Genomic DNA, 17,083 nt, shown 5'->3' on the forward strand with positions numbered 1-17,083 from the left:
TCTGCTGTGAAAATAGACAAAATTTTATTTCCTATACCATATTATAAGAATTATTAATTTAAATATTATCTGTCTATTTTTCCACTGCTGTACAAAGCACAGACTGGTAAATTTGTTCTGCTTCTTTTTGTTATTGTTCTGCAATCATGGACATACTTTTCCTATCAAGACTATTCCTCTTAAAATTTCAGCACTAAAAAATGAATGTACACAGAGAGGTGTCTGCATTCTGGTAAGTCAAAGTATTTAGAGATTCATTCCCTTTTCTGTCACATTACCAGGGACTCCACACGATACTTTACTCAATAATTCAAGTTAATTGGGAATATTTATTATCTATAAGACCCTTGTGGATTAACAAAACTTTTGAGAAAAGGACCTTAACGTGTTCAAATGTTTGTTTAATTATCAGGGTCAAATTCCTGACATATACCCATGTGACTCTATTGGGCCCTAAGATACAAAGAGTCATTGAACATAGTACCTGCTTAGTCTCAATTTAACAAGGTGGGAAATTACGTAAAAAAGTTATATTCCATATAGTTGATGTAAATTTAGAATCCAGGTATTGTTAGAGACAAGCAATTTCATCTAGCTTGGAAATATTAAGTAGTCATTGGAAGGCAAGATGTGAAAACAAAACTATCCAAGGAGGAGAGATTTAAACAGGCATGCAAGAAAGAGGAGGATTGAAATGTAGGTGAGGAGGAAGGACATTTTAAATTGTGCAGGGAGACATTATAATCATAAATGCGTTTACCTATTACTTTCTGTATTTTTCTATGACAGTCATATATTTCTAATTTAAAGGGAGAAGGAGGAGGAATGGGGCAGGGAGTGATATGATTTCTCTGTTTTCCTCTAGAGACACCAGAAATTATGAAGCTTACACAGAGGAGTTTTTAGAGATTCTTTGAAAAAATCTTGCTTTCTTGTTGTAGATGTTTTTATCATATTGGTAAAAACTGGGAAGGATCACCTGGCTTTATTACTTCAAGTTATTTTAATACAAGGAACCTAAAATATCAACGCCAGAAAGAATCTTCGAATGTAGAACACAAAATTATGGGCTTTGATGGAATTTTCAAAATAAGGAATTTAAAGCATAAATGGATTTACTTATATATGAAGTAAAAAATTTATAATGGTCTTTAAAGAAGAATTTTGCCATTTATGTATAGAATGTAACATTTGTAATGGATTTTAGAAGATAGTTACTAATCAGTCAAAGCTTGGAGAGAACCAGAAATAGACTTAGAGAATAGAACAATGGTTTTGAAAGTAAGAAAGAACCTTAGAAAAAAGATAAGATACTGAAAATCTGGAAAAGATCTTAGTTGATGGAATATATAAGATCTGGAATGGTCTGTATAGACTATACAATTAATATATATATGTGTGTGTGTGTGTGTGTGTGTGTGTGTGTGTGTGTTTAGTCCCTTCCTGTTTTACTTTTGGAGTAGGCAGAGGAAGGCAGAAGATATAATGGCTCCATTTAACTTCCTTCATGGAATTGCTGTGCCTTTACCATAGAATTTCTTCAGTTCATACCAATGCTCATATCCCTATTTTTTCTTATATCATTTCAATTGTTTTACTCATTCTTTTCATTTGCAGAAGTCTATTATAAATTGCATTTTTTATGTTGTAGAAATTTAGAAAGGATAGCTATGCAAGGGAAATTTGGAGAAGATTAAGGTTATATGCATCTTAATCTGTTTAAATCTGTCTGTGTCTCCTATTTCATGCTTATATATGGTTCCATTTGAAAATATCATCTTCCATTCTTGTCTAGATTATTGGCATAGCTTCTGAATTAGTTTCAATTTTTGCAATCTATAATCTTTACAAACAAGACTTCACATTGCTGATGAAGTAAGCTTAAACTTAGAATAAAATAATTTCATTTTTAGATGATATACATATTTACCAACATACTCTCTCTCCTTATGATTAAGCTCTTATAAGAATTTAAACTTACAAAAGAATAATAATTCTGTAATATTAACTAACATATTGAAAACATAATCAACAATTCAACACCGTAATCTCCCATTGCTTCAAGGAAGATTTATAATATGCTTACCCTTCTGTCTTCTTTATGTGCAATCCTATTCATTATACTATTGCAGAATTCAGTTCAATAGTTTTGTTCTTGTTTCCATGTATACTCACAAATATTTGTATAATTTTTTTAATCTACTAGTCTTTTAATTATATCTTTATATGCTGTAGCAAAAACGAGTTCTCTTTACTCACTGAATAAAGAAAAATATCTCAGTTCTTATCATTCCATATCAACTTCTAAACATATTTCATGCTCATACCTTCATGCCATTTTGTTACTCTTTTTGGACCATTAAGTATATCATACATCACATTTAAGAAATATTTTCTTATATCTCCATATATTTTATTCTTCCATTTCTCCAAGAAAAAATTTCCTCTATTGTCAGAGACCACGAGGGACCACCTGGCTAGGGGTCCAAAAAGGTTAGAATGGAGATGGACTCAGAAAGGTTAATGGCAAGTTTATTTGTCATAGTTACGAGTAATGTAGAGTAATGTTACATAAGCTAAAGGAATAGGAAATATTTTTCATGGACAATGGTTAGTAATGATTTACAATCTTAGTATAATGACTTAATTTACTTCACTGAATCATAGATAGAGTTTTCTATAGGATAATAAATCACAGGTAAATATGTAACCACCTAGTGCAGATTCTCAGGGAAATAGTTGCTTCAGTGAGCTTGTCAAGACAACCAATTATTGCCAAGAGCAGCAGAGGATGGGTTGCAAAGGAAGGATTCTGGGGACCTCCTAAGGCCCCCTGATTCTGGCCAGACCATGGCTTTGATTTTACTGGGGTCCACTCTCGCTACTGGGGGCTGTAATTCATGATACTGTCTGTAAATCCTTTCCCTTCACTACAAGCCCCACAGATATAAGTAATTACCTCTTCTCTAAATGTTTCCCATTTCAGTCCTCATGTTCTTCTCTTTGTGTTTTCAATAATATTAATTATCATGGAATACGCTGAGAAAACTGATAACTGCTCATAGGAGCTGATTGTTAAATTAAAGTATAAAAATTGAACCCTCAAAAATTAGACAAAATTATAAATGAAGGCTTATTTTTTGTTTGCTTTCTTGATTATTTATATTTGAGAAAGTGATGGAGAAAATGCTTGCAATTAAAATTTAACTAATATTGGCCATCCATATATGTATTTTTTTTATTTTGAAAACCCAGTTATTTGTGCCACTATACTCTTGGAATATGCAATGAATTGTGTATTTATACTTGCTTATTTATATGTCCATCCCTCCACCATACAGGGACATTCTATGTATTGTTTTTGTTGGTTTGTTGGTATATTTGTTCTGTTTTGTTTTTCAGTAAAAAGTCCTTGAAATTAACTCTTCATCATATCTAACTCTATTATAAGGTTGCTAAGAGAACATCAAATGAATAGGTTGTTTAAAAAAATCTATCTAAGACATTTGAAATGGATGATGGCCTTGAAAGATCAAGCAGGGGGCAGCTGGTTGCTCAGTGGATTGAGAGCCAGGTCTAGAAATTGGAAGCCCTAGGTTCAAATGTGGCCTCAGAGACTTCCCAGCTGTGTGACCCTGGGCAAGTCACTTAACCCCCATTGCCTACCCTTACCACTCTTTTGCCTTGGAGCCAATACACAGTATTGAATCCAAGATGGAAGGTAAGGGTTTAAAAAAAAAAGATCAAGCAACTTGCTCAAAGTTATTTTGGTAATAAAATGGAACAACTTTATATGTATTAATATGTGACTATGTGTTTTTAATGGAAAAAAAATTATTTTTCTCATCCATGCTCATCTGATGTCTGCAGTGATGCAATTTATGACTAATTCAATGGTCTTTGTTTTTCACATTCTACAAGTTTACCTTAAACTTGTAGATGTTAATTAGAGATCCATGCAGGGAAACTATTCTACCTCAAGTATTACTGATTTGCAGGGTACCATCTTCTTTAGATAAGAAAAAATGGTGCATCATGTCTAAACTACCTACAGGTAGGAGATATCAAAGAGATTAAAGTACATCAAAGCAGTGTACTTGGTCTTTGATTCTACAGATTATGCCTCCAAAAGGATGCATACAGGGGAGCTATCAAACACAAACTTCGGTTATATCTGGGGTCTACTCCTACAACTTTTCCAAAGCTCCTTGTCCAATGACCTTAGCAGTGAGAAATTTTGGTTCCTATTAATTTCTTGCTACTTGTGATTTTATCCTTAAGGAGAGATTATTTTATTTATGGAAGGCCTCTAGAGACCTCAAGTCATGCAAGACATTAGTCTCATGGATTTCACTTAGACTTTGTTAGATGAGATTAAAGAGTGAAATATAGAACTTATTATTCTCATTCAAATACACAAGAAATGTAAGTAAAGATTAGGATAGCATTGGGAAATAAGAAAATAGACTTGTATAAGGAAACCAAATAATTATGTGGGTACATGATAGAGAACATTTGAGTGGATATCAGTGGTGGCAAAAAAAATGATATAGAAATCAAATTTAGATATGAATCCCAAGAAAAGAAGCCAGAAATGAGGAAGTAGAAGAAAATGTCAGTTATTCATAGAGTTAAATTAAATAATTTTTGCATAAACCCAGTTATCCAAAACTGAGTTGAACTGTGCCAAAAAATAAAATAGGAAAAAATTTTTCATTTCTTAAAAATTATTTCTCTTTCAAAAAGTAGAGAAACAATAATCAAACATTATATTTTGGATATTATTTTCATCATTATGAAAAAACATATGATGGAGAAAGTAGATAAATTGTGGCATTATTATTAGGCTACGTTAAAAAAGAAAGTTAAGACTTAAGAGTCTAAAAGGAATGTATGAATTGGGCAAAGAAGACTTCAAAGGGTACACATCAATCAGAAGAAGAGCAGGTAGTACGCTAAGGAATATAATCTTGAAGAGAATGCTGGCATAAGAATAATATGAATCTTGAAATGAAAGAAAATAATACAAATAGTCACCATTAAAATTTAAAAAAAAACAGAAAAATGTACAAAGAAATCATCAAAATCCTGAAATTAAAGGGAAAAGGTAATAGAAGACTAATACAAAGGTATAGTAGAATACCCTGAGAAATATTAGAAATGTTAAAAATCAAGATGAGTTAAAGTTAAATTTGATTAATTTTTTAGAGGAATATTGTATCTAAAACTAAAAATATATGTTATAGTCTAATTAGTATTATTTTAAAAATACAAAAGGCAATTAATGTGCAAATACAATATACATATGTATGGAAGACACAAGATAAAATGTGTACTTTAAGGAAATCATATGGAATAGATATTAGTCACAGAAAGAAATAGAAGTGATAGGTAGAAATACAGAGAAAAAAATATATATTTAATATATATTTAGGCTTCATCCCATTAAAGCTACCCAAATCATATGGGATGCTTTTAGAAACACTGAGTCCTCTTCCACCTTGAAAATCTTCAAAAACTAATCTCTGACTTCTTTCCTTCTTTCCTTGGTTAACTTCAAGTATGAAAGAATATATATATATATATATATATATATATAAATATATACATATATATATTTATTGTCATTGTTATTGTAATGTATATGTATGTAATTGTCATTGTGATGTCATGTGATTGTCATTGTAACAAATATTGCCATTGCAATATATAATGTATATTTACATTACATATATTATATAAATGTACTATACATGCATTTATTATATATTATGTTTTTATTTACTTACATATAATATAAAAATATACATATATTTATAATTTATATTACAAAAATCTCCATGAATCTTAATGAATTCTAGTGTCTTCATTTGGGAGATTTTCCCACCAATTTATTCAGGATATGGTTTATTTGTAAAAAAGGTGGTTAGATATCAATTGTCCCTTTATATTGTGAGTTCTCTGAACTCACTATTTGTCTTAAAACTATTTGTCTTAGTTTGTGTCTTAAACACTAAGGACTCTACCTGTAATCTAGTAAGTGCTTTATAAATGCTTACCTTGTAGGTACTGAGATATATTACAATTTTACTAATCTTGTATTCTGCAATTTTCTCCAGTAGGAACCATGAGAAATGCTGACCGCAATCAGAGTGATGCCATCATCTTCATCCTTCTAGGATTCTCTGATTACCCAGAGCTCCAGATCCCTCTGTTCTTGGTATTCTTGATGATATATATGATCACTGTAGTAGGAAACTTGGGCATGATTGTGATCATCAGGATCAACCCCAAACTCCATACCCCCATGTATTTTTTCCTTAGTCACTTATCTTTTTTAGATTTCTGTTACTCTACTGTGATTACACCCAAATTATTACAAGTCTTGGTTGTGGAAGACAGAACCATCTCTTTTGCTCCTTGTATCATACAGTATTCGTTTGCTGCCATTTGTGTGGTGACAGAGGCATTCTTATTGGCAGCAATGGCCTATGACCGCTTTGTGGCAATTTGCAATCCCTTGCTTTATATAGTTGTCATGTCCCACAAACGCTGTGTCCTCATTCTGACAGGAGTATATGCATGGGGCCTAATTTCTTCTCTCATATTCATCTACTCTCTCCTTATATTGTCATTTTCTGGGACCAACATCATTAATAATTTTCTCTGTGAATATTCTGCTATCCTTTCTGCCTCCATTTCTGATAAGCATGTTACAGAGCTAATCTTTTTTGTCCTTGCTAATTTTAACACATTTTCCACCCTCATTATTGTACTCACATCCTATCTTTTAATTTTTATCACTGTCCTGAAAATGCAGTCAGTTAGTGGGAGATATAAAGCCTTTTCTACTTGTGCCTCCCATCTGATAGGTGTTACCATCTTCTTTGGAACCATACTCTTCCTCTACTGTTTGCCCAGTTCAAAAAGCTCTTGGCTTCTAGTCAGAATAAACACTGTATTTTATACAGTAGTGATCCCTATGCTGAACCCTTTAATATACAGTTTGCGAAACAAAGATGTGAAAGAATCTATCAAGAAATTAATGGATATCAAAATATTTTCTCACTAATAATATTAGTATTTATAATTCATCTCCTAGTTTTCATATTTTTTGATAATTAGTGGAGACATTTACTTAGTATATTCATTCCTTCACAGTGTCCACCACTTGGGTATTAAAAGTATTCATAAGAGATCCATACACTTATAAATAAAGGAAGAGGAAATTATATGTAGCATGAAAAAAAAAGTTAAAAAACAAAACAAGTAAATAGCCACATTCAAAATTAAATATTTTATACGTAGCTTAATAGGATAAATCCAGCCTTAGACAAAAGTTGATCTTCAAAAATTTGGGGGTAAAATAAATGTATTCATTTCACAAAACTGAATATTGGTTTTCTCTCAGTGACCTTGTCATTTCACTAAACTATGAGAAAGAAAGAATGAAAAAATGAGGTCTGACTTTGAAGGTATTTACTGAATTGTGGTTATGACAGATTTGTTTTGGTAAGGCAGTGAGAAAAGCACATTCTGTACCTTCCTAGGTGTCTGGCCCCATGGAATGGAGTCAAACAAGGTGAGAGAGAGACCTAGAGAACCCTAGGAAGACATATATGCATTATATGTATGATGTTCTCAGCAAAATGTGTGAGTGTGTGTGTGTGTGTGTGTGTGTGTGTGTGTGTGTGTATGTGTGTTATGGAAATCTAAAGGGATCTTGAAATAAGAAGATGTAACCTTTTTAGCCACTATTCAAAATGAGAGACTGGGGAAATCAATCTTTAAAATGGAATATATTCTATTGAGGGAGGGAGAGAGAAAATGTTGAGCAATGTCTCATATTATGTACATGAGATGATGTCCCCAGATTTACAGAGAGAGACATGTGGTCATGACCCAAGTAATTGACCAGAAGCAAAATGTCCCAAGATTTATAGAAAAAAAAATGTATTTGTAGAAAATATCATTCCCCATTTAAAGAGCACATTCAAGCCTTCCTTCCAATTAACATTTTTTTTTAAAATGGTCAAGTGTTGGGGACTTAAGTTTTGATACAGACATAAAGACCAGTAATGTTAAATTGACTAACTTTACAGTGGATACAAAGAGAGGAGGAGATCAGGTCTGAATTACTTGGGAGAGACTAATGTTTTACAATGAATATGAGGAGATGACTCCAATCATGGGCTTGATCACCAGGGAGAGATTCCTAACACAGTGGGAGAAACTCCCAGGACAGTTTGGTCTAAAACAAGGCCAGTATGGGACCTCCCTTAAGGCAGTGTACAGTAGCCAATTTATTAACATCTTAAAGTACAAACTGGAAAGACACAAAGCCAAAACACTTACAGGCTGTTCCTATCTCCCTCAGTCCAAAAGGGGATTAAGATACCTTTGCACTAAGGATTAGGGTGGGGCAATCATCCAGGATAGACTAGTATAGGGGATAGGAAAAACTAACTTTACTAACCTCTACTGAGATCCTAGGGTATTGATCTTGGCCCTTACATTATATTAAAGTTACAAGCCAAAATGTTACTCTGAGAATAATATATTCATTCCACCTAACACATGCTGTAGGAATTGTTCTCAATGAAAAGAGCCCACCAAATACAGGCCTAGCCAATATTTTAGCATTTCAAGATCACCATAGATAAAGTAGAAGGATGAGAAAGCAATTTATAAGAGTAAATTCTTTGTGAGGAATAGGAAAATAGGCCATTATCAGTTGTTTAATCAGGAGAATCTCTGAGTAGAGATAGCAATTGCTTTTTTTTTGAAAAGTTACTAAAGCTATTCTCCCTACAGGGTTAATGTTAATAGTCTGGTCAGGATTCAGTTGGTGGTCTGGGTCTCTCAATGTAAGCTTATTCCAAAGGATTATTGTTATGTATCAGAAATTCCTAGAAAAAAATGGAGGCTTCAGCAAATTGTACTAATTATTATAGTCAGTTTTCTTTTCACTTTCACAACCACTGAATATGTCAAAATAGATTTAGAGTTGACTTTAGAATCCATTTTAAGTAATTCCTTCACTTGCCCCCTAGCCTAGAAATGGGAGATGAGAAAGCCCTAAGCAGCAAATGCATTTCAGCTAAGTGTAATATTTAATTACATTTTAAACAATTAAATTAAAAATGATTATTCTTTGCTCTATTCAGTTACGTATTTAATAAATAGTGATTTGCTACACTAACCAATTACACAATTATTCAGATTTCAAAAGATATAATAACCCTAACCCAATTCAAATATTGTTCAGAAAGGTATTAGGCTTCCTGTGATGCTCTCTCTTGGGAGCCACCCAGGGGTGCCACACCCTAGGAACATCTTCCCAGTTCCTCTGGTATGAGATTGTTATATGTCTCATCCATCACATTTTATAAATGCAGAGGTGGAGAATATATAATTATCACTGCAGCTACCAAATGAACCCTTATCTCTTGTTATGAGGAACTCAGAGGCAAGCAAATGATCAGAGGTAGTGGATGCTACTAAGTATCTAAAAGTTATTTCTGAAGGCCCCTTAAAATTAATTTAAATTATTAGGTCATTAAATTCTCCAAAGGTTGTATACAGGTTGTAACCAGGTTGATAGAGTCCATCCATCATCATCTATGTGACAATTATCAAACAAATTTAATTCTTAAAACAATCAGTGAATGGATTCTGAAACGGCTTAAAATTGAACTCCAGAATTATTAAATTTCCTTCTCCTCCCCAGTATCATCATCCATCTAGATTTGCTCTGGTCACACCTCTGGGGAATCCCCATATTGGCACTGAGCAGGTTGTGGACAAACCCCATATTGGGAGTGTTGCAGATTATTCAGACTCTTTCTCAGTCTTCTCTTAAAGAGAGACAGATGAATGGCCACATATACTGCTATCATAACCATACCCAGCATCAGTGTTAAGTGTATCCACTGTGATATATTCTCTGGGATTATAAGCCAATTTAAATACCAAAGAGACAATGTTGTTCCAGCTTGGAAAATGTTATCAAAAATCATTTTGAATGTTTTTCTTATCATGTTTAATTAGTAGATTGCTTGTATTTCCAGTTTTTGTCAGTAGATGGCATTACTGGTTAGCTTTTCCTTTGCCTAAGGGTTTAGGTCAAGTTGTGAAAATTCACAAGTAAGGGTGTGGTCCTTTTAAGTACTTCACACATTTTAAGTATGTCACACTTTGATTTAATGATTTAATTAACTTTTGGGCAGGCTAGGAATATTTTGCCTGAGGCTAAGTATGGGATTAACTATACATAGGTATAGATTAAGTAGCTGGTAAGGGTAAAAAACTCCCTAGAGTCCACATGCTTCCTAAGCACCTGTTTTCTCTTTAGGGCAAAATGGGCTTTTTTAACCTAAATTAATCTAAGATTAAAAAGGAAACAACAAATTGGAGGGAAATCTTCATAGCAAAACTATCTGACAAAGGTTTCATTTCTTAGATATATAGAGTACTGACTCAAATCTATAACAATAAAAAGCATTTCACAATTGTCAAATGGTCAAAGAACATGAAGGACCATTTCTTAGATAAAAAATAAAAAATGTTTTAAATCATGTGAAAAAATGTTCCAAATCACTTTTGATTAGATAAACAATAATTTAAAAAACTCTGAGATACCACTTCAAACCTTTGAGTTGGGTAACATCCTAAAAAAAGGAAAATGACAAATGTTGGTGGGGGTGTGGAAAAATTGGGATACCAATACATTGTTGGCAGAACTGCAAACTCATATGATCATTCTGGAATGCCATCTGGAATCATGCTCAAAGGATCAACAAATTTTGCAGATCCTTTGACACAATAATATTCCTACCAGGTATATTAATGATAGGGGAAAGATCCTACCTAAACAAAACAAAAAATATTTATAATACTTCTTTTTGTGGCAGCAAAGAACTGGAAACTGAAGGGATATTCAACAATTGAGGAATGGCTGAACAAGTTGTGGTATATGCTTCTAATAGAATTATATTGTGCTACAAAAAAATTACAAATAATCTGATCATAAAAAGACCTGAAATGACTTATGTGAAGTGAGCAGAACAATAATATTGTACAGAATAACAATAGAATATATGATGATCTATTAAGAATAACTAAATATGTATATATGTGTGTGTGTGTCTTTGAGATAACTTTGGCCAATATCTTCATTTTTTTAATGTAAAGAAATATATGGTATACAGGTAAACCAACTCAGTGTAGCTGTAGAAATGAGGGTAGTTATTAAGGTTATTCTTTATAAATAAAGATATTTATTCTTTCCTACTAAATGATATATGATCATTTGATTTGGCATCTTGTAGGATTCTCTTTGTAGCATTCATGACTCATGTATTTATGGACAAAGAGCTAGTTCATTCCTTTCTTTAAACCTTTACTTTCTGTCTTAGAATTGATACTATATATCAGTTACAAGGCAAAAGTGTGGTAAGAGTTACATAACTGGTTAAGTGACTTGCCCATGATTACACAGCCTATCTGGGTTCACATTTAAATCCAGGACCTCTCATCTCTAGGGCTAGTTCTCATCCAGGAGGTACCTAGCTGGTCCAAACTGATTCATTCTTGAGGGAAGTGTCTCCATTGAGGATTAACCTTCTTGCCCCTAGGAAAAATCTCATTTCAGCACTGATTTCTTAAAGAAACTGTATAAGACCAGGCTTTCCTTAGGCTAGTTTTCATGTTAGTTATATACAACAACAGAACTAATTTTATGAAACTATCTGAACCCTTATATACAACTCATAATCAAGAAATGTCTTAGAGTTTCCCTCTAAGAGCATAGAATTAAAGGATTATTCCATTTTCTAGTGCCATTGTTGTCTTTATTGTGTGTGGGCACATTACTATTATAAATACTGTGGGGAAAATTGTATTCAATAATACTTTCAGTATAATTACCACCTATTACACCATCCTGGAAAATTTCTATGTTAATTTTCCCCAAACAGTTAAGATAAAATTAAAACTATCTTTGGAAGGATAACTTCCACAGTGATTTGAGACAACTCCTCCTTTGAGATGGCATAGGAGATACAAGTTTCACTCTGCTGCCTTGTTTTGTGACCCACTGGGAAATATCTAGTTAAGATACTCTAGATTCTCATTCTCATTCCCAAGGGTCTTAGAGAATAATGTAAGATTACCAGCATCACCTCCAGACTTTGACTCTGGTTTATTCCTTCCCTTTTTCTCTTCTTAGGAATCTGCTATGACATAGACAACTTTTTATTTTCCTGTATCATATTATCATAGTTATTAAAGTTTTAAAATAATCACTCTTTATATTTTCACTGCTATCTTAAACAAACTCTGAAAATTTTGTTGTGCCATTGTCCTTCATTCATGGAAAAATTCTTTGAACCAGGACCATTACTCCTAAAATTCCAGCCCTAAGAAATGAGGCATATAGAAAGAGGTGTCTTCATTCTGGTAAGTCAGTGTACTCAGGGGTTCATACCTCTTTCTGTCACTTTTTCAGGGACTACACATCAGACTTTTCTCAATAATTCAAGTCAATTCAGAATATTGATTGTCTGTAAAATCCCATGGTGTAACAAAACATTTAGGGACAGGAATTTGAGGGATAACTTGAAATGGTCAAATTTTGTTGCTGTTTTTTGTTTTATTTTTATCTTATTTAAATGTTTATTAGGGTAAATTTAATGAACTTTTATTGGTTATATATGTATATATTGGGTGCTAAGGTACAAAGTATGATTGAACATAGTATCTGCTTAGTCTCAATTTAACAATGTTGAAAACTACATAAAAGATCACATTCCACATTAGTGAACATAAAGTAAGATCCTAGTTAGTTGAGCTTGTAAAGATTAAGTAGCAATTGGAAGGCAGGGTGTATAAACATGATTCTCCAAGGAAGGTGATTTAAACAGGCATATAAGTAAGGAAAGGACTAAAGAGTAGGTGAAAAAAAGTGGACATTGTAGAGTGTGAAGGAAGTCATTGTAACCATAAATGTTGCTGCTTACTTCTTTCTTTTTAGTTCTATGATAGACGTATATTTTCTAATTTATAGGGGGAAAGCTGAGGGAGGGGTCAGGGTGTAGAATGATTTTTAAAAGAAATTTCTTCTGTAGATATGAGACATTGTAAAACTTAGTGAGATTTTTCATAGGTTCTTTGACAAAATATTTTGCTTTCTTCTTGTTATTTAAATTGCCATATCAGTATAAACAAGGAAGGATCATTAGCTTTATCACTGTAAGATATCTTAAGAACAAGAACCTAGAATATCAAAGATAGAAAGAATCTTAGAATATAGAACACAAAATAATGGACTTTGAATATTCAAATAGGAACTTAAAGCACAAATGGACTAATTTGTATTGGAAGTAAAAAATCACAATTGACTTTGAAATAGAAGTTTGCATTTCAACCATAGAGTGCAACATTTGTGATGGATCTTAGAATGTAGCAAATAATCAATCAAAGCTTAGAGAACATCCAAAAGTTGGCAAGGAACTTAGAGAATAGATCAAAGCTTGTTAAAACAGGAAGGAACCTTAGCAAAAGGAAAATGAATGAAAATCTGGAAAGGATCTCATCTAATAGAATATACAATATTAGAATCAGAATAGTCATTATAGATTATACATTTCAAGAATGTATAGGTTCTATAGGTGCCAGCCAGTCTTACTTTTGGAGTCAGAAGAGGAAAGCAGTAAGCATTATGATTCCTATTAACTTACTTCACTGAATTGTGGATTTAGCATCAAATTTCTTTGGTTCATGACATTATGTTCCTGTTTTGCTTTATATCCTTTCAATTGGGTTATTCATTCTTTTAATTTGCAAAGGCCCATTTTTCATTCTATTGCTTCTGCTTTAGACATTTCAAAAAGTTCAGGCCATATCAGTCTTAATCTGCTCATCTTAGTCTTTGTCTCTATCTTTCCTTTCATACTTAGAAATGGTTCCATTTAAAGAGATCAGGATCTATTCTTGTGTAAATTATTGGCATAGCTTCTGAATCAATTTAAATTCTAATCTATAATCTTTACAAATAAGACTTCACACTACTGTTTAAACAATCTTACAGTAAAATAAAATAATTTCATTTTCATATGATCTATATTTATCAACATACTTTCCCACCTTCTGTTTAAGCTTTTATATTAAGAATTTAAAATTATCAGAATGAAAATAATAACAATTAAGTAGATATCAAAATAGTGTCCTTAGTCTTTGATCACAGAGGTTGTGTCCCCCTAAAAATTGTGTATGGGGAAGGTGTCAAATACAGATTTTGGTTGTATTTGGAGTCTTTTCTCAAAGTTCCATGTCCAAAGACCATTGCACAGTGAGAAATTTCTGTTCATATTAGTTTACTTCCTGCCACTTGTTCCAAAGTGAAGGATATTTTATTCAGAGTAAACCTCTAGACATCTCAAGGCAAGCAAGATGTTGATCTCATGAGTCATTAGTCTTTTTCAGATTCAAAATACACAGGATAGGTAAATAAAGGTTGGGATGACATTTGAAAGTAAGAAAATATATTTGTGTGAGGAAAGCAAGGACATGGGAACATAATGGAGAATATCTGAGTGGATATCAGTGTTGGTAGAAGAATGGATTGATATTATAATCAAATTTAGATATGAATCCCAAATTTAAATATGAAATTAATAATTTGAAGACATCATCAAAGCTATTCTCAGAGGTAAAAAAAATGATTAATCTATTTATCCAAAAATCAGTTGAACCTCTCTTTCCAAAAGATACAATTATTAAAACTTATTTATATGTCTTAAAAAAGGTTTCTCTTTCAAAAATTAGAGAAATAAAAATGGCAAACCATATTCTGAATTTGATTTTTATCATTTTGAAGTAAATATAGGATGAGGAAAAAGTCAATAAATTGTGGTAACATGATTAGGTAATATTAAAAAAAGAAAATCAGACTTAAGGATCTAATAAGAATATATGATTTGGGCAAAGATGTTTTCAAAAAGATCACATAAATCAGATGAAGGTCAGGTAGTATCCCAATGAAAATAAACTTGCAGAGAATGCTGGCCCAGTATGAATATAAATCTTGAAAAAATATAAACAAATATTAATATTTTAAAAAGAATGATGTGGTTGCACAAGGAGATGCTCAAAATGGGGCAGGGATATTAATAGAAGACTGATGCAAAGGTGGAGAAGAGTCCTCTGAGAAATATCTGAAAAGCTGAAAATTAAAAAGACTTCAAACTTATATGAAAAGCTGAAGAGAGCTTTAACAACAACAACAAAATAAACTATTGGGCATATATAGGAAATTCAAAAAAGGCATAGCATTAAGGCTATATATATATTGGAATTGTATACTTCACTTTCATTTTTCTTCCAGATTCTTAAAGCATAGGAGCTTGGGGACAAAATATGAGAGGGCAAATATTTCCAAAAGGGAATAAATACTAACAATTTCATAATGACATAAGAAGAAAGTTGCAGTTGACCTTACAAGTTAGGTAGCCTAAATAAACCAATATTTTAGAAGGTGAAAGAACCAGAGGATATGATAGAAAACTGATTGTTTTCTTTAATTGACCAATTCTTTCCTCTCTTCTACCTTAAAAACAATTTTAGTATCTATTCTAAGATAGAAAGTAAGGCTTTTAAAAAATAAAATTCTATATTAAACTAGAAATATTTATTATAGTCTGATTAGCAATATCTTTAAATAAAAAGGGTAGGAAAATTTAATGGAATAATTTAAGATTATTAGGTACAGGGGACAAAATGTCAAGTCTGCAGTTAAGCGAAAATCATATGGCAGTTATGGGAAAAAAAAATTAGTCCCAGTATAGAGAACTAGCTTTATATTTCCAGAGATACTGAGTGTCATTTAGTGGTGTCAGATTGAAATAGTATGGAGAAAGAGCATTGAGAACAGTCATACTATCTATTAGTTCATAACTGCTCCAACTTGCCATGGAGTCTTGAGTTTAATATATACTGGTTTCACACAAAAAGCACAGAGAAAGAATTACAGCTGTGAAGGGGTTACAAATTGTACAAAAACCCAATAAAGTCTTAAAGGTAGAAAGATAGGTCCAGGGTTAAAGGCCAAATTCCAGGTGACAATTAGCAGGAGGTTAATTCAGGGAGCAGTAATATATTTCATAGATATCCTAAATGAATTGAGTCCTGTACTCTTGATTTACAGGATTGCATCTGGTAAGATAAAGTCTTATCTAGCTTTGTCCAATTCTGACCTTGACTAAGTAATATTTTTTTTAAAATTCAGGCTTCTTAATTATCAAGGAGAGAAATTGTTAACTCTGTAACTTCTGGTTTCCTAGGAACTTAGAGCTTTTCAATAAGGCTATAATGTTTTCCCAATAAGAAAAGGTATGGATCATAAAAGGGGCCAAAAGAGGAGTCTCAGATTTTTTATCTATTTGAGACTCTGTTTCTCTTATTGGCCTCCCACATCCCAGAAAGGAATAAAATAATTGATTGATAGAAATTCAAAGAGGAAAATGTATAGTTAATACATATTTAGGGTTCATTCCATTTAAGTTATCTAAGTCAAATGGGATCCTTCTAGAAACACTGAATCTCCTTCCACCTTGAAAATGTTCAAAATTTTTGATATCTGACCTACTTTCCTTGGTTTACTTCTAGTCCCAACTAAAAACAAAACAAAACAAAAAAATCAACAACAACACATATGTGACAGGAAGTCTCTATAAATCCTACTGAATTACAGTGTCTTTTAGGAAATTCCCCTCCCCCATTTATTCTGGATATAGCTTATTTGTTAATAAATGTTTTTATACTGATTCTTACTTTAAATTTGGAGTTTACGGAGGACATGGGTTGCTATTTTTATTTCTTTGTATCATCAGCAATTAAGACTAGACCTGTCATATAGAAAATGCTTGCTAAATGTTTATTTGACTGATTACTGACAAAATGTTGTTATAGTGACATTGTCTTTCAATTTGGGATTGGAATATATAGCCACTGAGCTGTCTTTCAATTCTATTAAACTTGTTTTTTTGTTTTGTTTTGTTTTGTTTTGTTTTCTCCAGTAGGAACC

At 32.3% G+C, this 17,083-nt stretch overlaps 1 protein-coding gene across 1 annotated transcript; it reads left to right on the plus strand.

Moving 5' to 3' along the window:
• The first annotated feature begins 6,127 nt into the window (after positions 1–6,127).
• LOC123251691 (olfactory receptor 5D18-like) lies at positions 6,128–7,072 on the plus strand. Its single transcript, XM_044681002.1, has one exon. The coding sequence runs from the start codon at positions 6,128–6,130 to the stop codon at positions 7,070–7,072; it is 945 nt and encodes a 314-aa protein (XP_044536937.1).
• The last annotated feature ends 10,011 nt before the right edge of the window (positions 7,073–17,083 follow it).

Source organism: Gracilinanus agilis, chromosome 6 (assembly GCF_016433145.1).
Source record: "Gracilinanus agilis isolate LMUSP501 chromosome 6, AgileGrace, whole genome shotgun sequence".
Lineage (NCBI taxonomy): Eukaryota > Metazoa > Chordata > Mammalia > Didelphimorphia > Didelphidae > Gracilinanus > Gracilinanus agilis.